Source organism: Chanos chanos, chromosome 3, assembly GCF_902362185.1.
Source record: "Chanos chanos chromosome 3, fChaCha1.1, whole genome shotgun sequence".
NCBI classification, from domain to species: Eukaryota; Metazoa; Chordata; class Actinopteri; order Gonorynchiformes; family Chanidae; genus Chanos; species Chanos chanos.
In genome coordinates this window covers 53,888,063-53,911,010 of record NC_044497.1, presented here as the reverse complement: position 1 = coordinate 53,911,010, position 22,948 = coordinate 53,888,063, and the positions used below count along the sequence as shown (strand labels likewise).

The 22,948-nt window shown below is 41.9% G+C and overlaps 3 protein-coding genes across 7 annotated transcripts in view; all 3 read left to right on the top strand.

Annotated features, from left to right (window-relative positions):
* The first annotated feature begins 571 nt into the window (after positions 1-571).
* Positions 572-9,712, top strand: LOC115808469 (ankyrin repeat and LEM domain-containing protein 2). 3 transcript variants are annotated; one of them, XM_030769864.1, is made up of 13 exons: positions 572-652; positions 1,654-2,031; positions 3,732-3,929; positions 4,111-4,298; positions 4,596-4,784; positions 4,910-5,032; positions 5,893-5,956; positions 6,037-6,218; positions 7,208-7,314; positions 7,458-7,633; positions 7,741-8,200; positions 8,961-9,092; positions 9,204-9,712. In XM_030769864.1, exons 2-13 carry the CDS (start codon positions 1,665-1,667, stop codon positions 9,370-9,372), a joined length of 2,355 nt encoding a protein of 784 aa, XP_030625724.1. In that variant the 5' UTR covers positions 572-652; positions 1,654-1,664; the 3' UTR covers positions 9,373-9,712. The 3 variants fall into 3 exon arrangements, with proteins under 3 accessions (XP_030625724.1, XP_030625722.1, XP_030625723.1); XM_030769862.1 differs by having other exon boundaries at positions 4,102-4,298; XM_030769863.1 differs by lacking the exon at positions 572-652 and adding an exon at positions 1,110-1,128 and having other exon boundaries at positions 4,102-4,298.
* A 900-nt stretch (positions 9,713-10,612) lies between these two features.
* sec14l7 (SEC14-like lipid binding 7) lies at positions 10,613-19,777 on the top strand. 3 transcript variants are annotated; one of them, XM_030769462.1, is made up of 12 exons: positions 10,613-10,711; positions 10,932-11,007; positions 13,561-13,604; positions 14,588-14,650; positions 14,769-14,957; positions 15,217-15,312; positions 15,747-15,807; positions 15,945-16,028; positions 17,284-17,390; positions 17,501-17,640; positions 18,451-18,605; positions 19,103-19,777. In XM_030769462.1, the coding sequence occupies exons 1-12, from the start codon at positions 10,658-10,660 to the stop codon at positions 19,228-19,230; spliced, it is 1,197 nt and encodes a 398-aa protein (XP_030625322.1). In that variant the 5' UTR covers positions 10,613-10,657; the 3' UTR covers positions 19,231-19,777. The 3 variants fall into 3 exon arrangements, with proteins under 3 accessions (XP_030625322.1, XP_030625323.1, XP_030625324.1); XM_030769463.1 differs by lacking the exon at positions 19,103-19,777 and having other exon boundaries at positions 17,501-17,642; positions 18,454-18,599; XM_030769464.1 differs by lacking the exons at positions 14,588-14,650; positions 14,769-14,957.
* An 865-nt stretch (positions 19,778-20,642) lies between these two features.
* LOC115808174 (metal transporter CNNM4-like) overlaps positions 20,643-22,948 on the top strand; it is a 16,115-nt gene continuing 13,809 nt past the window's right edge. Inside the window, exon 1 of the mRNA XM_030769461.1 lies at positions 20,643-22,007. Within this exon, the coding sequence (XP_030625321.1) occupies positions 20,693-22,007 (1,315 nt within the window). The 5' untranslated portion in view covers positions 20,643-20,692. The remainder of the gene's footprint in view (positions 22,008-22,948) is intronic.

Here is a 22,948-nt window from a genome sequence, read left to right as displayed (position 1 = left end):
ACAAGATCCATTGTAACTTCTATAATGTAGAAAAATATTTTCATTCAGTTGTATCTTTCATGTAAATCTCAGTAAGTTTTTTTATATTAATAGATTACAAAAGATTGAATCCAAACAGGAATTTCAAATAAATACGCGGACCACAAATCACCCCTTTATACTGGCAAATTACTCCACACGTTGACTATTATACCACAGTGCCATCTCCCGGACAACAACAATGATGACAGCTCATGTTTCATATCTTTGGCTGGCCTATATGGTGTAGGCTACTCCTTTTTTTCTTTCTTTTTTTTTTTTAAATCTCGCCCGAATTTGCCAAATCTGTAGATTCCAATACACCTAAACGTGGTAAGACATCAAGGTAAACAATCTTCCGTATGTTTCTCATGTGTAACACAAACATAAGATATTTAACTGCAATCGCGAATTTTTCTTAACCTAGTTTATCGCCCAAACTGATCTTGGATCAAAAATTCTTCAAATAATCCAAATCTAACCGGGCACTTTATTAAGAACACGATACTCTGATCACCGATCCTGATTTTGGCAAATGTTCAGAAGGGTGTGGCGTCCTCATAACTCTTGGTCAGACAGGGAACATTTCCACGTTTAGCTCGAACCGGACTTGATGCCACTCCTTTGAGCCCGGGTAAGAACATTCCCAGAACATCATTGTCTTTATTTTCATACGTCAGTTCAAAAGCAAAAGTGAAAAATCAGAAAAGTTTCGCTGTTTTTTGTATTTTAACTTCCACGATAGCGCACCAACTTCACATTTTTTGTGGACAATGCCTCCCACTCAGTTACTGTCCTGACATTAATACTAGTAACAAATGAGCATGGTAGTACATGTCGTAAGATTGTTGTTTTCTTTTGGCATTAAGACATTTGAGACGTTAGTTAGTTGGGAAGGCAGTTAAAAGAGTGCTTAAGTAGAAAAGTTTCTGAACGCTGAGGTAATCCTTGTCACAGAATTCAACGGCTGGAAGTCGAGCACATTTTTCTGCGCTACGTGTTTCAAGCATGCGCACTAAGAAGTAAACAGTAAGGCGGCGCATCTGTAGTTCTGATATATTCTTCACAAAACGGCACGAGTAACGTAAGCAGAGAGGGAAATAGTGATTGGTAAGCAGTTTAGCAGGTTTTATTTTCTGTATATAAAAACTCTCATAGTTGTCATGTTGTTCAGAAGAAACAAGATTTGTCAGTAACATACGGTAGCTCTGTAGCGAGATCTGACGGTTGGCAGCAGCTGTAAAGCGATCTAGCTCGCGAGAACCCAACGGAATATACCCCTGTATTCCAAAAGTAATCATGTCAATGGTGTAACGTTACTTTGGGCTTAAGAATTTGTCTATTCTATGGAATGAACTTTAACACGGGAGCAGTATTCCTGAATGGTTACAGATGCATGCATCAAATTGTCTTTGTTAATATTTTACGATAAATTCTTGATGGAATTACGAGTTTTGCTAGATTTCAAGCAGATCTCAGATCACTTGGGGTGGTACTGACGTACCCGTCGTACACGAGCCTGTTTCATCGTAGTTAAGAGATATAGTTTTTCCTTAATTAAATATTGTCACACATTCATTCTATGTATTTCACTGCATTTGGCTCACTGGGAATGAATACCTCATCGCTCACTAGGCAGCGACATTATGGAGGCGGTCCTGAGCCGGCTGAAAGCACTGACCCCAGAACAGTTGCGGGAGGAGATTACAAAGGCAGGCTTGAAATGTGGGCCCATAACAGTGACCACGAGGGCAGTGTTTGAGAAGAAACTGGCCCGCGCCGTCCTTGAGAATCAAGCCGGGGACAGCAGTGTGAATGAATCAGAGAGCCACACGCATTGTGTGGATCATGCAACGTCTCAGACAGCTAATTCATCAGAGGCCGAGGCAAAAACAGAAGCTTCTGATAAGACAGACGAAACTGATGGAGATGCGAGTCAGCAGGTTTCCCATGAATCTTCATCTGTGTATTACGGAGTGTGCCCTCCTCTGGACGACTCTTCAAACAGAGATGGTACGTTTTTATTGTTTGGTATGTAAGGAATGTTATGTTATCTGTCTGTGTGGTATGTTATCTATCTATCTATCTATCTATCTATCTATCTATCTATCTATCTATCTATCTATCTAATCTATCTATCGCTGGCCACTGTGCCTTAGCCTACTGCTCTCCCTTCCCCCGGAATTGTCTACCCATAAAAAAACCAAAGAGGCAAACTTTCTGGATGCCTTTAAAACCAAACTTCAGACTCGTTTGGTCTCTCTAACCCGTGGATAATATAATTTCGAATTGACCATCGAGGGAGGGTCTGTCTCTGCTGTAGGTTCTCCTGGCGTAGTTTAGTTTAGTTTAGTTTCTGCCTGTTTAGATGTCTCTCACAGTTCTCTCTTCTTCTCCCTCCCCTCTGCTTTTTGTCTTGACCATACTGCTTTTCTGTAACTAACCCGTTCTCCTCTGTCTGTGTGAGCGGTTGATGCCTGTGTCTTGCTGCATGGATGTGGCTCCATCCTTAGGTCGGCGGCCTGATTTTGTCCCCGTGCCCTGTTGTCCCTGGCCCTGTTCACCTTGCGTGGCCCTGCTCCTCCTACGCCCTCCACAGCCGCTAGCTTCACTGCACTCATGCGTCATGGGTCATTACATTCTTTATTTATTTTGTGAAGTCCTGGTACCCTGCTAATGTTCTCAGTTTTCTCCATCATCTACTGCATGCTTGTGTCTCATATGTTTGAGCATGAGTGCCTTGGATGAATGTGGCTGCTTTCTTCTCAGGTGTGGGCCCCCCCCCCCCCCCCCCCCGTCATCTCGCTCATCGTCGTCATCCCCCCCTGTCCTGGCGGCCGCTGCGGCTTCCTGGCTGGTCATATTCCTGCGCTGCTGTGGTTATGTCGCCTGCCTCGGCCGAGCCCCCCCCTGCTGTTTTGTTACCTTTATTCTGTCTGTTAGTGTGTTTTCATTTACATTATTTCACTATTGTTTGCAATTTTCCACTGGGTCGGCACCTACCGCACACCTGTCTGCCCGTGAAGGGGTCTCCTCTCTCTGTGGTCCTTCTCAAGATTTTTCCCATGTTTCCTTATAACATCTGGGTTTTTTAGGGAGTGTTTTCTTGCCTGCTATTAGGATTAAGTCTGTTTTGTTTGCTGGAAACCTGTGGGCATGTAAAGCCCTCTGAGACTGTAAACTGTGATACTGGGCTTTAAATAAACTAGAACTAAAGACTATAACTAATGAACAAACTATCTAACTAACTAACTAACTGTCTGTCACGGTGGCTTAATGGTTAGCCCTGTTGTCTCACAGCAAGAAGACCCTGGATTTGAATCCCGGGTGTTCCAGTTCCTTCCTGCATGGAGTTTGCATGTTCTCCCCGGGTTTCCTCCCACCACAGACATGCATGCTAGGATTAGTACTCCTGTCGGTGACCTTGACCAAGGCCCTGGCAAAAAGGGCACTAGCGGCGGATGCCCACTGCTCATTGTGTGCGTGCGCTCACTGGTATTAGGATGGGTTACATGCAGCAGCTCCATTTCACTGCTCAGTGTGTGTGTGTGTGTGAGACAAATAAAGCACTTCTTCTTCTTCTATCTATCTGTCTGTCTGTCCGGTCGTCTGTCTGACTGCCTTATCTGTCTCTCTGTCTGTCTGTCTGTTTATGTGTTTGTTTGTCTGCATAGAAAGTCAATGTTCAGATTGTTTTCCTTCTTTTCCGACAGGAAAGCCTCATGTCTATGTGGACAGAGAAAAAGCTCTGAAGGCAATGGGGAGGATGAAAGGGTCAAGGTTCAAGGCCTTCCACAGCCGAGAAGACGCGGAGAAATTCGCCAAGGGCGAAACTGAACGTGGCCCGTCGCCCCAGAAACCTTCATCAGACGACTCAAAGACATCGCCGGGCGGGCTTAATCGGCACAGCGGTCTGTGACACCCAAGACTGACGCTTTTCTTAATATTTTTCCTTTAGCGTTCTTATTTCTTACAGCTGTCATGTGACAGGACCTGTCATTGTCGTTTAAGCAGTTGCATTTTTCTCTCACATAGAGCACAATTAAATCAACTCTCTGAGTGATGTTTACATAATTGCGTTAGTCCACGCAGGAGAGCCGGTGAATGAGGAAGCTGTCGGTGTGGAGAAAGCTAATGAATTCCGAAGTCCGCGCACACAGGATCTGACGGGTAAACTGAAGAAGGCAGTGGAGATGGGAGACGAGGAGGTTTTCAGCCAGCTGGTCTGGAGTAATCCTCGCTACCTCATTGGATCAGGAGACAACCCAACTATCATACAAGTACAGTTGCATGGACTGTTATGTTCAAAAAAACTCTTTATAACTTAACGTTTGCTTACTGATTATAAGTATAAAGGGGCGCAAAACTGGATTTAAATATTAAAAAAACCTGTAGTTTATTCTTAGTTGAATAAAAGACTGTTATCTACATAATTTACTAAATCTCGGTGTTCTCGTGTGTGTTTCCTGATATGGATTCACTTATTAGAAGATATGGTGCTTCATTAAGTTTTGAAAACGCTACTTGCTTACACCCTGGCTTTTGAGTGAACGAAGACTTACCATCGCGGTTTTCAGGAGGGGTGCAGATATAACGTCCTGCACGTGGCAGCGAAGGAGAACCAGCCTGGGATCGCACGACTCCTCCTGGAAACGCTGGAGAGCCCGGCGTTCATGCGACTCATGTACCCCGACGACAAGGAAATGATGCTATGGCAACGCATCCGTTACATTGTGGACCTGTACCTCAATACACCAGACAAAGTGGTGAGAGCAATTAAAAGATCAGGGTTTTTTGGGGGGTTTTTTTTAGAGAGAGGCAATGGCAGTCTTGTCTTAATCTGTGGCACTGAGATGCCTAATCAGAACCTGTGTGTTTAATGTTTCCTTAGAACAACGAGACCCCGCTTCATTTTGCCTGCAAGTTTGGGTGTCCGGAAGTGGTCGACGTTCTCTGCTCACATCCAGCCATCGATAAAAAGTGCCGGAACAAGTACAGTCAGACACCCTCAAGCGTGAGTCAGTATCTCACCTCACCACACTCCTGTCTAGACTTTTTCGTTTTTGTCATTCCGAAGAACTCCTGTCTAGACTTTTTCATTTTGTCATTCCGAAGAACTCTTGTCTAGGCTTTTTCGTTTTGTAATTTCGAAGGACGCTCGTTTCACATCACAGGGAGGTCAGTCTCTTGTGGCGGCTCTGGTTTGTTGTCACTGGGAATCAGCCTTTTGATAGGAGAAGAATAGACAATTGCAGCTTCGGTATGTGAGTGTGAGAGAGAATACACACTCACATACCGACTGGCATATTCAGTGAAGATGCTGTCTTATAATGCTAAAGGTCTATTCAACACTACCTCTGCCGCTAATGTTAGACACCACTATCTGTCTTCCCTTGAGTGGGTTCCTAGCATCAGCCTTTACCACCCCATTAACCAGTAGTCACTGACAGTAAGGCATCTCTGTTGCCATAGATATCTTTGTTGGCCTCCCCTTCAAGGGTGTCATCTGCCTCAGTGAAGTTGCAGAGTTTGTAATGTGATGAAATGATGCTGTTGCTGGCTTTATGTGCATTAAGAGAAGGTGTGTACTAACCTCACTGAGACAACTGCCCCTTAGGAAGGAACTCACAAGAGTTCGGGAGGAATTGGGCATTTGAAGTTGTGTATATACACACACACACACACACACACACATATATATATATATATATATATATATATATATATATATATATATATATATATATATATTTTTTTTTTTTAAGTCTCTCTGCTCATGTATTTCCATTTACAAAGAAGATACATGGTTACAAATACTTTATGCCTGAGATATTTACTGCTATTTAAGTGTAAGAACTGTTCTTCTCTCATCAGGTAATATGTGAGCGGAAGAACAAATCGAAAGAGATAAAACAGAGGATCAAGGAATACTTGGAAGGTATGTTTAAGTCCCGGTAAAGTATTAACCATTAGCGACTGCAGGGTCACGACCTGTGCTGCCATTCCCCTTTGTGACAGATCGGTGGTATGTGCCTTTGCTGAGAGCCACCGACAACACCCTCCACCCTCTGATTGGCCTCCCGTGGTCTCCCGGCACGTCCGAATATCATGAGCGTTCCCGAAATCTCGAACTGGCAGAGAGCCCCAAAGACCCAAGGATGGCCATGAGGGCTTTTGTTGGCCCTCTGAGTCGATCGAAGGTATCTCCACTTATTCTCCCACATCATCTCTCGATATAATGTACACTCTTCTTTTCATGGCTTTGTGGAGCACTCAAATAAGCTTGGTATAATGATGAATAATGACTATCTAAATCAGGGGTGGGCAAATCCGGTCCTGGAGGGCCATGGTCCTGCTGTTTTTCTTGTCAACCAACTAAATACAGTCTCTGATTGGCTGAAGAGCATGCACACCTGTTTTCAAAGTGAAAATCAACAGGTAGCTAAGAGGTGAAAACAAAAAACCGGCAGGACACCGGCCCTCCAGGACTGGATTTGCCCACCCCTGGTCTAAATGAATCATATTTCACAGTAATGACACGACTTAGCATCAGGCAGGACGGAAGTAACAGCCAGAGGTTTGGAGGGCAAACTGTCAACACCGTCAGAAACCAGAAACGTACAGAATGCCATAATAAACCACATACCATTGACCTACTTGAATCCCACATATCATTTACCATCTAGCATTTATCTGCTCATTACACGACGCGCTATCCTGGTGTTGTCTGTTGTATTGTATTTGGTATTGTGTATTGCATACTGCAGATTGATACATTGTACTGTAAGTTGTGTTGTTGTGTCTCTATTTACGTGTATTGCTGGTCCTGCATCGTGCATTGAATTCTACAGTAGACGTCTTGTACCCACTGTTGCATTGTACACTGTATTGTATTTTTTCTTGTATTTATTGTGTATTTTGTGTACTGCACGGAGAACACCAAGAAAAATTCCTAGTACAAGTAATGTACCATGGCAGATAAAGGTGATTCTGATTTTGATTCTGATTCTAGAATAGTATGGGGTACATACATTTTTGGGGTATGCAGCCGTGGCACAAGTGACATGATCCTGCCCTACTTTAGCGTCACATCATCGTTTTCAGGGATTATGTTCCTAACGCGTTCGCTGTGCGTTACTCCAAACGTATTCCGCGGCTTGAAATCTGAGTGAGCATTTTTGTCTTTCAGGCTGAGGAGTTCCAGAAGTTATGGAAGACTCCTCCTCGAGGACGGGCCAAATATTTCCACGGCATATTGAAGTCCGACCCCGACCGAGGAGCAGAGCGCGTGGGGAGGTGTGTGACTGTCTTTTGAGTCTTTATCACCCTCTATCGATCCGTAACACTACCCTGTCCTTAAAGATGAAGCCGTCTGTAGTAACTGTATCCGTACACGATAGAGTACCACCCTCAGGCTCGCTCTCTCTCTCTTTCTGCAGGGAATTAGCTCATGAGATGGGTCACCCCTGGGCAGAGTATTGGCATTTCTTGAGTTGTTTCATTGATCTGTCAGACAAGGAGGGATTAACTATGCTGGAGGAGTACCTCAAAAGAAAGAGTTTGCAGGAGAATTGCACACCACAACGCAGGAGGGAGTCAGACCACATCATAAAAAGTTGGTTTTTTTGGTTGGGGTTGAAATTCCTCTGGTTGAAATGTTTTAAAAGCTTATCACGACTGCTCTTTCCAAAACGAACAACGTGTCGTCATTTTCTATTTAAGGGAAACTACAGGAATGCGGACCTGGAATCAGCCCAGAAAAACCCGGAGAAAACACAAGATCCCCTGTCTGCAACCTTCTGCCGGAGTTTGAAAGGGTTACTTTTCAAGAAGGTCAGGCCACACCCCCGGCCTTCAAAGAGAAGGGAAAGAAGGCAGCCGCGTCGGCTGGAGACAGCCTCCCCCCGTCAGACGCGGGGCGAAAAAACCCGACACCCGAGGACGATCAGTGGAGCTGTAGTTCAGAGGAGTACTTCACGGCCGAAGAAGAGTCTGAGGACGAAAGCGGCGAGCGGCGTTTATCGGAACGTCACGTTCTCGCCTGCTCTACGCCGTGTAGCTGCAGAGAGAGGGGTCGGAGCTGCTCTGAATCCTCCGGTTCCTCTTACGAGTCTACACAGAACAGTTTAGAGAACGACAGCACTACAGAGGACCGTGATAAGAAGCTGGTCTTTATTGAAGGGTAAGCCATCATGAAATGATACTGTGGGGTTTTTTTTTCATATTGCTCACTGGTGTATTTCTTTCTTGTACGTAATGAGACTACTCAAATAAAACCAAAGTGTACTTTGCTCCTGAACTGGCATGCATAGACTATCATGACTTTTGCCAGTTCAGGAACAAAGTGGACTTTAGTTTTGTTTGGGCCTCATTTGATCTCCATAATGTCGCTCTGTTCTGTTTGCCATAACTCATTGTGCATTCAGTTAAGTTCTCTGTGACAGTGCTGCAATGCTATCATAATTGATGAAATCGCTATCAGTCACTGGATACTACCCTGTGCCTTTTTTCGTTCTGTAAAAATCACCAGCAACAGTTAGTGATATGAATTTTCCCAGTTCGCCCAAAACAGATATGTTCTTTGTAAATGTTTGTTGCCTCTGTTTTTATCTCTTTCATAGACTCTTGACTTCAGAGCACCACTGAAATCTCGTGCTTTTGTTCAAAGATTTTACCTTCTCAGCCATACATCAGGACACTACATTTGATAAAATCAAGTAGTTTGAGAAACATGACATTTATTATTAGTCGCCATGCAATACAGAAAACTGCAGAACATAGTCAGGTGTGGTTCAGTCGGGTTCAACGTAGGGAGTTTTAATTTTCTCACAAACACAATACCTTTTTTTTTCTTACTTTGTCTGAGATGTTCGAACGCGTTTGTCGTCATGCAGGAATGCGTGATAACTTTTAACTGAATTGTTTGTTTCGTTTATTTTAAGTGATTCGCCTACAAAGCTGGATAACGAGGTCCTACTGGCAATGAGTGGAAAAGAAATCAACAAAGACGCGTATCCATGCATCGCACGGTGGAGGGACTCCGTCTTGGCTCATCCCATGTCGGAACGACAGAGGTAGTCGCCGATCTGTTGGTGTGAAGTCAGTCATTTGTGAGGGGGTGCTGATTTGGTGAAAATGGATGCGAATGATTTGAGTTCACGCCGACTGTGTGATTTGACCCGCAGGTGGCCCAGCGCTGCGGGGGTGGACAAACACGACGAGACACAGGCCTTCTCACCCTCCAGGCTCACACACTGCTGGATTACTGGATCCCCCAATTTCACCAGTCCAACTCGCCTCTTCCTTACGCACGGCACACACAACTCGCCGAGCAAGCTTTCCTCAGGCTCCTAATAGCACTCCCCTTGGCCGAACTTTGCACTTGAGCTCCTGTTTAACCAGCCCCAGTACGTCAGGGAGACGTCTTTGACACGCTTCTGCACTTATAATTGTTCCAAAAGCCCTATAACATTGTTACTGCAAAATGTATTGACTTTGATATGAAGGAGATAAGTAGGGAAATTATCCATATGTGTACTTTTAGCTATAGACATTAAATGTCTCGCACTTTGATTTTTAGCTTTATACAAAAACTGTCTTTTGTATTTAATTTGCGCTCCTCTCGAGCCAGTCGGTGGACGAAATGCACATATCCTGTACTTGACTGCAAGTACTGATACTCTTGTTGAAATGTTACTCCAATAAAAGCCCTAAATATCCACTTAAGTTCAAGTGAAAGTAAATCAAAAGTTAAAGCAGCGTGGTTTATAATGGTAATAACGTTGTTATATATTTTTTGCAATTAGCTATGTTCCCTATTTTGCCTTAAACTACTCATTTTGGGTGAGGTTTGTTTCTTACTACCTCTATCGATTCGAGTAATTGAGTGATCAGCAGATCCGGTTTTACGATTCGTTACCGTTTACTGGACTGTCCCTGAATGTTACAGATGCAGTTAAAAAATGTATGTTCCCACCAAAGACAAACGATACAGCCCACATTATATTAGCAGACCACCGGAACGACCGACCGCCTGCTTCCCATTGCTTTAGTGTTAACGTTTGCTGTTGTTTGTGAGTGTGAGAAACAAAATCAAGACCTTCCATTTATCCTGGCAACATAAACTCAATTCGCGCCACAAGCGAGTTAATTAATGATGATTTTGCGCTGCACCATTGTCTGGAAGTTACCAACCAGCTTCGGTAAATGATCTATTTAATGATTTAAGTAAAGTTAATCTCAGATATAACGACAACGAAAATCGAATGCGGCACACAAACACAAATACCAGATAAGTAAATCTGGGGTCTTCTGAGGCCACCATGAGTATTTTGACTACAGCTTTAACAGTAGTCTCATCTATATTTAACTTAAGATAAAAAATGGCGGTAAAACGGTTATGGGGGCAAGGTCGGAGATACCGGTTCTACAAAGAATATCTCTCCTCTCTCAAAGTTTCTCACACTTCGCTAGGCTAAATCTGTTGGCCATTGAATACAAATGAGTTTAGGCGAGACTAGTATTTTTCCAGGAGGGAAACAGCGCCCCCACCCACTATTAACAGGGGACGTTCGATGGTCAGAAAGGTAGATAAAAACAAGTCACGAAGCGGCAACCATCTCCGAGTTTTATCAGCAAGATGAGCGGACGCATAGGAGACCTCAGCCCTGCACAGACAGATGTACTAGCACAAGTAAGCGCTTAATACACTTCGAATACAATATTATTGGAAGTTTTATAATCAGTTGTGACTTTACGTACTCAGCAAAAATCGTATCAAAGTACAGTTATTTTTTTCACCGTTGCAAAATCAACCCATGCCCGATTCGACCGTCATTCTGTGGGATTAGAACAACACAGTGTTTTTGTTTTCAACTCTTTGTGACTTGTTGGTTGCCGTTTCTTTTGCTTAGTTTCGGGGGAGAGTTGGAGACATACTTCCACAACTTCCGAATCAGAGCGACCACTACCTGCTCCGATGGCTCAGAGGTAAAAAAAACAAAAAACAAAACTTCAATATGAACCTGACATTGACAAATTTATCTATGCGGTGTTTCGTTTACAAATGCAACTCATTAGTATTTGATGCATCAGTAGGCAACTTTGTTATGTAAGCGTAATTAAAGTTCATTAGCAGAGCGAGGTAATTCACAGTGACAACTCTATTCTCCCTAAGTTCATAAGATGTATGATAGCAGTGTTGATCTCCATGCGCATTGCAAAAGCTGTGTTGAAAAGGTATTTTGCATTGGTTTGTTCAGAAATTTAAATCAGGTTTAGTTTCGTTTCAATAATATAACTGTGGCTTTTTGGCGTATAGACCGTCCTCTCCGTCCTACCTTACACACAATACGTTGGTCACTGACGCTGAAACTGATACCCTCCAGAGTGAGTGACATTTGCATTTTGACTATAGAGTGAAACTGGGTGTGCCCTCAGATTTTATGGCAATAGGGTTTTGGTTGTGAGTTTAATTTTTTTTTTTTCCCAGGTAAAAAAAAAAAAAAGATTCAATTTCAGACAATCATCGAGTAAGTTGAGTAGGTTATCGGGATAATTCGTGAGAAAGCACAGTGACTCTGCTAAATCTGTTCATTTGTGTTTTGCCCTCGTGTCTGTTAAGGTCATACTGTTTGTCAGGTTACTCTGACCGGTTCTGTTCTCAATACCAGGGTTCTCTGTGTTCATGGCTTCTCACCCTCTTATTCTATTGTTTGCCCAACAAAGCTCACCGACAAAACATTCCTCTGATACCCACATAATTCCCCACTGAGCTCTAGCTCTCTAAATGCCATCTTTCCTCCGTGTAACAGGCAGTTATACTATTACACAATCTGAATTTGATCTTCAGATTGTCGGTGCTTAATTGTACATCGCTGATTATTTGAACAAAGGCTATTCAGTTATGTGGCATCCAGTTTCCAAGTAGCTGTAAGTTTCAAGAATCCATACAGAGCATTTGTTTAGAAGATTTGAACAGGAGTGTCAGGAGTGTCCCCTCCTGAAAAGCAGCAACCCTACTGAAGTCTCTCTGTGATGTAACCTCTGGACATATGTCCAGTAATCTCATATAGATGGTATTAGACATCTTGGTTTGTAGATTATGCAAGGACAGATCATGTTTTAATAAGTTTACCTAGAGGAGAGTTCTGTAAATCTCTGAAGGTTACATTAAGAAAAAGACAAAGTTTTTGTTGGAGAAATGTCATGCACACCTATGTAATGAAGTAACATTCTCCCTTATAGTGACACACATTTTAAGGTATAAAATGTATTCATCTTCAGCCCACTGTCTTAGATCATTGGCTAACAGCAGTATCAGTAAACAGTATAGCCTAACATGGCGTCCATCTGCAGGCTATCCAAAGATAAGTCTTGATCAGTTATCAGTACATTTTGGACTGAGTGCATTTGATGCTAATGCTATCAGTAAATCCTCCTCCTGTAATAAGATCCAGCGGAACTGTTTTTTGGGTTTTTTTCCCTTCTCTTCTTGTTCATAATGTTTGTTCTCTCTGATATGTGTGACCTTTTGTGGTACAATAAAGCCAAGGTTTTTTGTTTTTGTCAATGGCTATGGGCAAAATCAACTGAGGTCTCTTTATTTTATGTTTCTTTACTGTATTAGATTGTCTTACAGTATTTGAGATGATAGATTGCTAATCAACGATTTTATATTTATTACTGACATTTTAAAAAGGAATACACACACACACATACACATATATATTTATATATACTGTGTATATGACAAGTCTCAGGGTCACTTCCTCTAATCAGTATGTGTTTGAAAGAGGATTGCCTTTTTATCCCAAATCAATGCAATATCTCTGTGGTCTTTGACATTTACTCTAGAAGATAGTAGTTCAAGGCAAAGCAAACAGTTTATGCGCAGGTAAATGTTTGTACTGCCAGCTCACCTCTTGAGTTTAAGAATTGCAAAATGTCGAGGAGAAAGCTTCTGAGAGTGCATCATCACCGCTTGTGATTAATGATTAAAATTTAGCCCAATTCAAACAGCTTTCGGCTGCCTTCAACTTTGACTAACTTACTTCACTTTTATCAAAAGTAACCGAGTTATGTTTTATCTGAACACGTAATATAAACCACCTAGTGCTATGCCCATCTCATTTTATTATCAATTCATAGTAATGCTATTATAATACTTGTCAGAGTTATTGCTATTCATTTACTTGTTATTGAGATTTAATGCTATTATTGCTTAATGCTATGACTGGTCAGTCACCTGGCTCTGCAGCAGACTGTGCAACACTGTTAAAGCCATAATAGGTGATAACAACCGTTAGTTTCCATAGCTTAACCTGTATATGACGTTTTCTACCATTTTATATCATTTATTTCTCATAGCTCTTTATCTTTTTTTTTTCTCTCTGTCTAAATCTCTAGATTCTAACTGTGTTTGAGGGAAAACTACATTTAGAAACTGATGAAGGGCTTTTTTTTTTTTAATGTTTTGAATTTAGAATGTGCTTAAGGTTTTTCTGTATATTAACGCTCATTTTGTTTATTGTTCTTTTGCAGCCAGGAGTTTCAATGTGGAGAAGGCTGAAGTCATGCTCAGAAAGGTAATGTTTTCAAAAGCCCGTTGGCGTTCGATTACAGAGTGACCTCCGCTTCCTGAGGGGACTGGAGGGGGTAGTCGCATAGTTTGGTCGTTCGGACTTGACGATTTGATTTTGCGCTTTGCGAGGACACAGGAGGGCTTTGTTCCTCTGCCTTCTGGGGTGTCATTTTTCTTTTCTCTCACAACTTTAAAATGCGAGATGTGACAGACTAGTTAAACCTGATCAATTGGTGAAGAACAAACCCTTGTTTAAGACCCTTGTGGATATGAGCAAACAGATATGGTAGATATTTGGTGAATATGTTCATAGTCATTGTAGCAGTCCATTAAAATTCTTGGTATATTGACTTCATATTTTTATTAACCTAATCAGTGAGCAGAAATTGGGCAAATCACAAATTATTACATATAACCTTACCTTTGTGAGCCATAAGCTGTATATACCCATATTAGTCAGTAACATGTGAAAGTGTTGGTTAAACACTCATGGGCACTTTTTTAAAATAAATTTAGCACTGTGGGGAGGGACAATGTTACTTCATGTAAATGTGGCATGTGAATATCCAACAGGACCATTGAGTGTGGATGTAATTGTTCTCACATGTTTACCATTTTCTGAAACACAGTTTGATCTGTTATGTTCAGAAGTGGACTCCAACAGTCTGTCAGTCATGAGTTGTCGTACAACAACACAGCACACTGACCAGTAGAATATTTCTGTCAACCCATGCATTTGTCAGTGCCTCATTAACTCTCTGGCTGTTTACACTGTCCAGTGTTAACTGTAAATACTGTCAGAGTTAACTCTAGCAAATATGTGAGACAGTACATGCATTCTCAGATTTAATTTAAACAGCGCATTCGTTGTGCAGGTGCAGTTTTTAATGATTTAAAATATGTGAACAAATGTCTGTAGGGGTGTGTGTGTGTGTCTGAGAGTGATGTAACTAAAGCACAGTTACTAAAGAGGCCTTTGTTTTCTAGCATTTAGAGTTCCGGAAGCACATGAAGGCCGATACAATTGTTGATGACTGGAAACCGCCAGAGGTACTATTTAAAATCAGTGCTGATTTCATACAACATCAACACGTATGATCTAGAGCTTACATGCAGTGGTCATCATTTTTAAAGCTGACATGGATGTTGTTGGTTTTTTTTTTCCCAGGTGATAGAGAAGTATGTGTCCGGCGGGATGTGCGGTTATGACCGAGAGGGAAGCCCGATCTGGTACGACGTGATTGGTCCCCTGGATCCCAAAGGCCTCCTGATGTCTGCCAGCAAACAGGACTTCCTCAAGACCAAGATCAGAGACACAGAACTCTTACGGAGAGAATGCGAGAGACAGTCGCAGAAGGTAGGGTTGTCTTCAGCGACAGGAAAACGCAGGCAGACGTTTTAATGCCACGGAGAAAATAAAACGCATAGTTAATTTAAGATGTATTCTTAAACGAACTAAATACTAATCTATAATCCTCACCATCCGTAATAATACGATCTAATGATAATAATACTATTATATTTGTGCCTCATCAGTCGTAATGTGCGTGACTGCCGGCCTTTGCTGTGCTGAGCTTTGATCCAGATATCTCATGTCTTGGTTTCTTTTCCACCAGCTTGGGAAGAATGTGGAAACTATCACTCTGATCTATGACTGTGAGGGCCTGGGTATGAAGCATTTGTGGAAGCCTGCAGTGGAGGCCTACGGAGAGGTGAGGAACACGTGTAAACTGACATTTAAATCATGCCCTCACCCGGAAGACGCTTTGGATAAAAGCGTCCGCGAAGTGAATAAACGTAAATGTGCATTTTCGAGGAAGAGTTTGACGTTGACTGGTATTTTGAAACCACTCAGCAAAACCAGCAGGGTTGTGTATTCAGAGTGAGTGTGACAATTCACTGCCAGTGCCTCCCCCAAGGCACCTCAATAACCCCAAAGGTCTCCTGAGAAACATATATAAACTATGATATTTATTGTAAGAGCCCTGAATAAAAGTGTCAGTTTAATGTTTAAGCTTTAAGTGGTGAGTGAATTTGATAATAAAACAAGCCCTTAGATTAGTGTTATTATATTACTGTAAACAGTGGTGAATTCTTGCAAACATTTCTTTTCTGCAAGCTTATGTTTCTCTGTTTTAAACTCCAGATTCTAACCATGTTTGAGGAGAATTACCCCGAGGGGCTGAAAAGGCTGTTTTTGATTAAGGGTGAGTTGGTTTCTCTCTGAATAAATGCTGTTTTCTTTTCCTCACCTGAAGACATGACTAATGTGTGCCATTTTAAACGCTGACGCTTCTCAACTGTCACTTTTTAAACTGCCACTTTCTTCTTTGATTTCTCTCAGCCCCTAAACTCTTTCCCATCGCTTACAACTTGGTCAAGCATTTCTTGTGTGAGGAAACCCGCCAAAAGATCATTGTACTTGGAGGTGAGGCATTGCTCTATGATCATTCGTTTATTTGTTTTTTTATCTTTCAGTTCAGGAGAGGAAGCAGCATGATATTCTTTGGATTCTGGAACAGTGAGGTGATTTGTGCTGTGGTCAAATTAGATAAAAACATAGTGCAGAAACCACTTGTACAGACAGATTCGTTCTTAAATGGCCCGTATGAGCGATTCAAGAGAATTTGCTGAGAATTTTCTCGTATTTAAAATGTTGTCTTTGAAAATGAACGGAAACAAATGAAATTCATGAGTGGCTTAGACGTTTTGTACAAGTCATTTTCAATTAATATGCTGCCCTACAAAGCTAAAAAACGTAATTCTTGATTAATGGGTTTTATTTATTTCATTACTTTGGGGAACTTGAATTGAGTTTGAATATATAAGTTTAACTTACAATTACAATTTACAATTTAGCATTTAGCAGACGCTTTTAACCAAAGCGACTTACAATCAGTGCATCAGTCGGATTCCTAATACCTCATAAGTAGACATCGCTAAATAGACTGAGCGTCGATTTACTCCTTCGTATTGCGCCCCTGGAATTCTTAGCCAAACATAGATATAAGACAAGGTTTTTTTTTGTTTTTTTTTTTTAAAGGAAGGGGGTTAGGCTTAGGGGGATAGGTGGGTTCTGAAGAGAGGTGGGTTTTCAGTTTCTTGCAGAAGATGGTGAGGGACTTCATAGTATGCTATCATGTTAAGTTTGTCCTGTTGAATGGTGGTATTTGACTGTTTTACTCTGCTATTCGATTGCAATATATTCCAACATTTACTAATATAGCGATATTATTAACTTTAACTCGGCTGTTGTATCATTCATTTTAAACACCAACATCTTAAAATGTATGAATGGACGTATTCTCCCCCCCCCCCCCGTCTCCCCGAGAAGGGTTTCCCCTGCCTTGGCCCCCTCCTGGTCCAGTTATAGACCACCTTGCTTTGACAAGTTTGTTTGTTTTTTTTTTTGTTAATCCAGTTCCATATCAAACCATGAGGCCTCAGGAGAAATGGGGCAGGATGCCTAGCCTTGTGTGGCATTTTTGGGGCGCATGGGGTGCATTTTATGGATGTCACTTACGACGCTTTTGTCAAGTCACGAACGTTTGTTGAATCCGACGTGGCAAGCTTGTATGAGCTCACCTCACAACAAAAAAAAAAAAAGTAGGAGAAAGTTAAGATAAGAATGCAAAAATGCTCTTGCATGAGGCCTAACATCCCTTTGTTTTCTCTGCTCGTAGCGAACTGGAAAGACGTCTTGAGAAAGTACATAGACCCAGAGCAGCTGCCTGTGGTTTATGGCGGCACACTGACGGATCCCGACGGAGATCCACGCTGTAGAACCATGGTAAGCGAGAGGACACATGGCTGTAAGAGTTAAAAAAGGAGAGAAGGTGCGACTGTGTCTTCAGTATTTACTACTGCGCCTTCGATTTAATAACTGGGATTTAATTTCAGATCAAATACGGCGGTGTTGTGCCGAGGTCTTACTACGTTCAGGACTCAATCAAAGTCCAGTACGACAAAACCGTCACCATCAGCCGTGGCTCCTCCCACCAGCTGGAGTACGAGATCCTCATCCCGAACAGCCTGCTACGGTACGGGCAGCGCTTTCTCCCCCTTACTGCTCTCTCTTTTCTTTATGCTTATCATTGCATGTTCTCTAGTTTGAAAAGGAGGCAGGTGAGTATTTACACATAACAAGATTTCTCAGGTAGAAAAAAAAAAAAAAAAAAACCGGCAAACCGTCAAAACTGTCAAATAGCAGAACAACTTCTGAACGTTTTTACTGAACAGTCTTGGGTTATTCCTGCTTTGTGGAATACCCAGTTGGACTGAACCGGGCTGGAGTGTGTTTATTTACACTTCTGTTTACATTTTTAATTAGACTGAGAGCATCATATGGCACAATTCATATTTCAGATGACACAGTCATTCTTCAAGATGCATTTTTGCCATTGCGTTGTGTTCTCGTTGCACACACAGCTTTGTGAGTATCTGACCTTGACATCTGGGTAAAAACACACATCTCAAGACTCTAGCCCCACCTGTTGACGGATATATGTGGTGGATAAGGATCTGAGTGAACGTGTTTATTGTCAAGAAATGAAAGTTTGGGCAGAAAGTGATAACTGGTCGATATTTTGTGATGTTACAGCCCTCAGTTAGGTTTCTGTGTTAGTCTTCTCAACTTTTCTCCTCTCTCTCTCACGTAACCTGGAGAATTTTCGTCTGAAGGTGAATTTAGGCACGCCTCGGCATATGCTGTGGTTGTAGATGCATACAGTTGTCTTGTTATGAATTTTGTAAAGTTAACAATTGTTTTGAAGTGACGTTTCAATAATATCAATGATAAAATATCCGTAATAAAGAGTGATATCAATGTGTGTCTTTTCTCATGTCCTAAGGTGGCAGTTTGCCAGTGATGGGGCTGACATTGGCTTTGGGATCTTTATGAAGACCAAGACGGATGGGAAACAGATAGTTGTGTTGCCCAGTGAGCGTTACAATGCCCATCTTGTGCCAGAGGTCGGCTCTTACACCTGTCACGAGCCAGGCACCTGTGAGTATATTGTAGAAGGCGCATTGTATGTTGTGTATTGCATGCCGTCTATTGTATATTGTGGATTGTGGATTGTGCGTTGTATGTTGTGTATTGTGTATTGTCTGTTGTATGTTGTGTATTGTGTATTGTAAAGCTGTTTTGGGACTGGTCTAATGCTCCAGTGGACCATGGACCAAAGTTCCTCTAGAACTTTCTGTTATGTAACCATTTTATGTGTTTTCCTTTTTTTATTTGTTTGACTGTGGGTGAGAGCAAACGTTTCTGGGATTACACTGTTTTTTTGGGGGGGGGGGGGGGGGGGGGGTTGCCAATATCTCTTTACTTTTTTACTCCATGTTTTGCCATGGTAACGCTCTCTAGGCTTTTGTACTTTTACCCTTAGATTTTTCATGCAGCATCTTGATATGTTCTCCCAAAATATTGTGTCATTCCTTAAGTTTATGTTATAAACAATAATTGCAATTGATGTCTTTTTCATATTTCTGATTCTCTAGATATTGTGCGTTTTGACAACACATACAGTGTGATTCAGTCGAAGAAGATCAGCTTCACTGTGGAAGTCATCTTACCTGAGGGACATGCACCTACACAGCGGAGTAGGCGCGAGGCTAGCATGGAGTAAAACAGCTAGCTGCCTCAAGACATGTTTGAATTAGGATGACAATTGCTTTTCTCAGAACTCACTACATAAATGAGTGTCTTGCTAATGATCCAGTAGAGGAACATTTTAGCTGTTACATCCCTAAGTTTCGTGAATAACTGTTTTTGTAATTGACTGTTGCTTTGAAAATTCATCCTTTTGAATCCAGTAAGGATTTTTGCATAATTGTGGAATAAACAGTACTAATTACAGGATCTGAAAAGGACAAAAAATATGTTAATGTTTGAAGTTAGGAATATGTCCACTGGCAGAGACTAATCTCATTAGTTCATTACTGTGAAATAGCATTATATAAGAAAACATGAAAATCATGATAGCATTATTTTTCTACTCACCTAAAACTGAAATGTTTATTACAGTAATTCTTTTCTATTAATTTTAGACGGATATTTATTTAATATATTTGTAACTTCTGTGATTTTACAGGTAATATTTTTCATTGCATTACATTACGTAATGATTTGTTGTAATCGTTTTGCGTTTTCAATTAAAATTCATTTTCTGTGGAGCTCGACTGCAGTGCGGAATTTCTTTTTGAACACTAGGGGGAGTACCAGCAGTATAGTAAGTGGTCGGACGCTCGCGCTGATTACATTATCCTCGGTATTCCTGATAATATCAGTAATTACGATCTGTTAAAAAGGTTAATTTCACAGGATCTACACTTCCTCTTACAGATCGTGATAGTGCTGGAAAATGATTTCAATACTAATGAGTTGTTTACCCTGTAATAATCAACGACCTTCAAACGGAGTGTCACAATATCATTGTGCACGCCTGAGGTCAGATTGAGCGTAATAGATGTATCATCTTTGGAGACGGGTAGTTCTAATAATAGTCAGTGTTGTAGTCATATTTCACAAACAAATGCATATTTTTCATGACCGGATGCATTAGCAGAAAGATGCTGACAGTGTTGCAGTGGATGATCCTGGCATGTCGTGTGTTTACATAATAACTGAGTCGACACAACTGAACGAAAAAGTGAGCCAAGAGCCGTTGTTAGCACAATCGACCGCAACCACCATTGTCAGAGATGAGCTAAAAATAAATAGACAGTACAATAATACGGTTCTGTATTTTCAGCAAGAGTTATATACTTTATCTTAACATTTTAATATAAGAAGTAGTGTTCATAAAGCTAAATGTTGTTGGTTTTATTTTCCAAAATTTTTTCCCATGACTTTGCAACGGGTTGACTTTTGTTTTTGTTTACACTGTGACCAAAAGGGAACAGCTGAAAGCTTCAGGGGGCGTTGCTGCAGTGTGTATTATGCTAATAACGGGGTGGTATGAGGGAAATGAGTACGTGACGTCAACTCCCAGCTTGCAGAGAGTGAAACAAACATGGCGACAGAATGGAGTGGACAGGGGTACATTCTAACTTTAATCGTTTTTTCTGTGGAGCGCAGTTGGAGCAAGAATGGAGACAGCGAGTGTCAGCGGTAGTCAAATATTAGGCATGAGATTGGAAAGAAGCGATAAAACAGCCGCAACTAAAGAAGATGGAGTTATTGAGGTAACGGAGGACAGCAGTGTCCAGCTCAGGTTTTACGGGGTGCACCTTACCTCGGACACCTCGTCACAGATCAGATTCACGGAACATGGGGACGACGAGGAAGATAACACTAATACAGACGAATTGAATAGGACTTGTGTCGATTTTACCAAAGACATCAGCGTCGGTCCCTATATGAATGTCAGTAGTCGGGGTACATCAGGGGTGATCAGAGTAAACATTAAGCCACTCCGCAAAAGCGAGCGGGAGAAAGTGTATAGTTTGTGCGTCAGGCAGAGTCCGGAAGAAGAGAAGTGGTACCTGCTGGGAGAGAGCGATGGAAAGTTAAGGGTGGTAGAGGAGAAAGCCTCTCTTTTGCCCCTATGGCTTCAGATTATTTTGGTATCCTGTCTCCTTGTGCTGTCCGGTATGTTCAGTGGGCTCAATCTGGGGCTAATGGCACTAGACCCGATGGAGCTTCGCATAGTGCAAAGTTGTGGAACCGATAAAGAAAAGAGGTATGCCCGCAAAATAGAACCGATTCGACGGAAGGGAAATTATCTGCTTTGCTCGTTATTACTTGGCAACGTTCTGGTCAACACAACTCTTACGATCTTGCTGGACGATTTGATCGGTTCTGGTTTGGGCGCTGTGGTTGCCTCTACTGTCGGTATAGTTATCTTTGGTGAAATCGTACCTCAAGCGCTCTGTTCTCGCCACGGCTTGGCAGTTGGCGCAAATACGATAATTCTGACCAAATTTTTCATGCTTGTCACTTTGCCGTTATCCTTTCCAGTTAGCAAGTTGCTTGACTGTGTACTTGGACAAGAAATTGGCACCGTGTATAACCGAGAGAAACTGGTGGAGATGCTCAAGGTGACCGAGCCGTACAACGATTTAGTGAAAGAGGAGCTCAATATGATCCAGGGAGCGTTGGAACTCCGAACGAAGACCGTAGAGGATATCATGACACCTCTGAGCAACTGTTTCATGATCCACGCTGACGCCGTGTTGGACTTCAACACCATGTCAGAGATTATGGAGAGCGGCTACACGCGCATACCAGTGTACGACGAGGAGCGGTCCAACATAGTTGACATTCTGTATGTGAAGGATTTAGCGTTTGTCGACCCGGACGATTGCACTACGCTTAAGACCGTTACAAAGTTTTACAATCACCCTGTCCACTTTGTCTTCCACGATACCAAATTGGATGCCATGCTGGAGGAATTCAAGAAAGGTCAGTCTTTCAGTCTTGATTTATGAATGCCCAGATTGGTTGTTAGGGGAGAATGACTGTACCGGGGCCCACATATATAGGAATATATATTTCAAGTGTCTGAGAAACAGTGCTGATCTTGGATCGGCTTCCCCATTGTCCATAGAACGGTATTCATAGGATTTCGAAAGGCAGCAGCTGATCCCAGATCAGCGCTCCTGCTCTGAAAAACAATTAATACATATGATGCAGATCACTATGTCAGAGCAAAGAGTGGAGGAGGGAGAGGCTGTGGGATTATTTGGAATGTGGGTCCACAGAGGTGCACGTGTCAGCAGGGTACTCTGTAGAGTGCGCTTTTGTGTTACTCAAGGGTCCCTAATAACAGATCGGTGAATAGTCTTTTTTTTTTTTTTTACCGCTAAAAGCTTTCTCGCACGTTTTGTGACAGGTCTGAGGTCAGAAGCCAGGGAATCACAACGTGCCTACCCCGCTGTATTGTTTCTGGAGTGCCTCCAGTCATAGACAGGGAAACATGCTGCTTGAACGCTGTCTTGTTTTGTTATGCATGTTTTACTGTTGTAGGAGACACGTTCTTACACCCCTGCTGGAGGCTGAACCGGTAGCTGTCTAGTTTGCGCACAGGAGAGGAGATGTCTAACTTCAGTTTAAAGACCTGTTTGCTGACAAAAAAAAATGCTTCTTCTAATGCTGGCAAGAAATCATGAGTTGGCAGACAGATAAACAGCTGAGGAGTTTTTCAAAAATCCTTTTTTTTTACTTTTTTTCTTTTCTTTTACAGTACATGTCTTACTTCTTACTTCTTGGTATAGTGTTAATGTGTCAGACAGCTTTAATGTTTTACCTGGACAAAACGCAGTTATTTCTCCAGGACATTTGTCAACAACAAACTTTTCCACAGAAATTAAGTTTCTTTGTCACCCTCTGTTCACACACTTAAT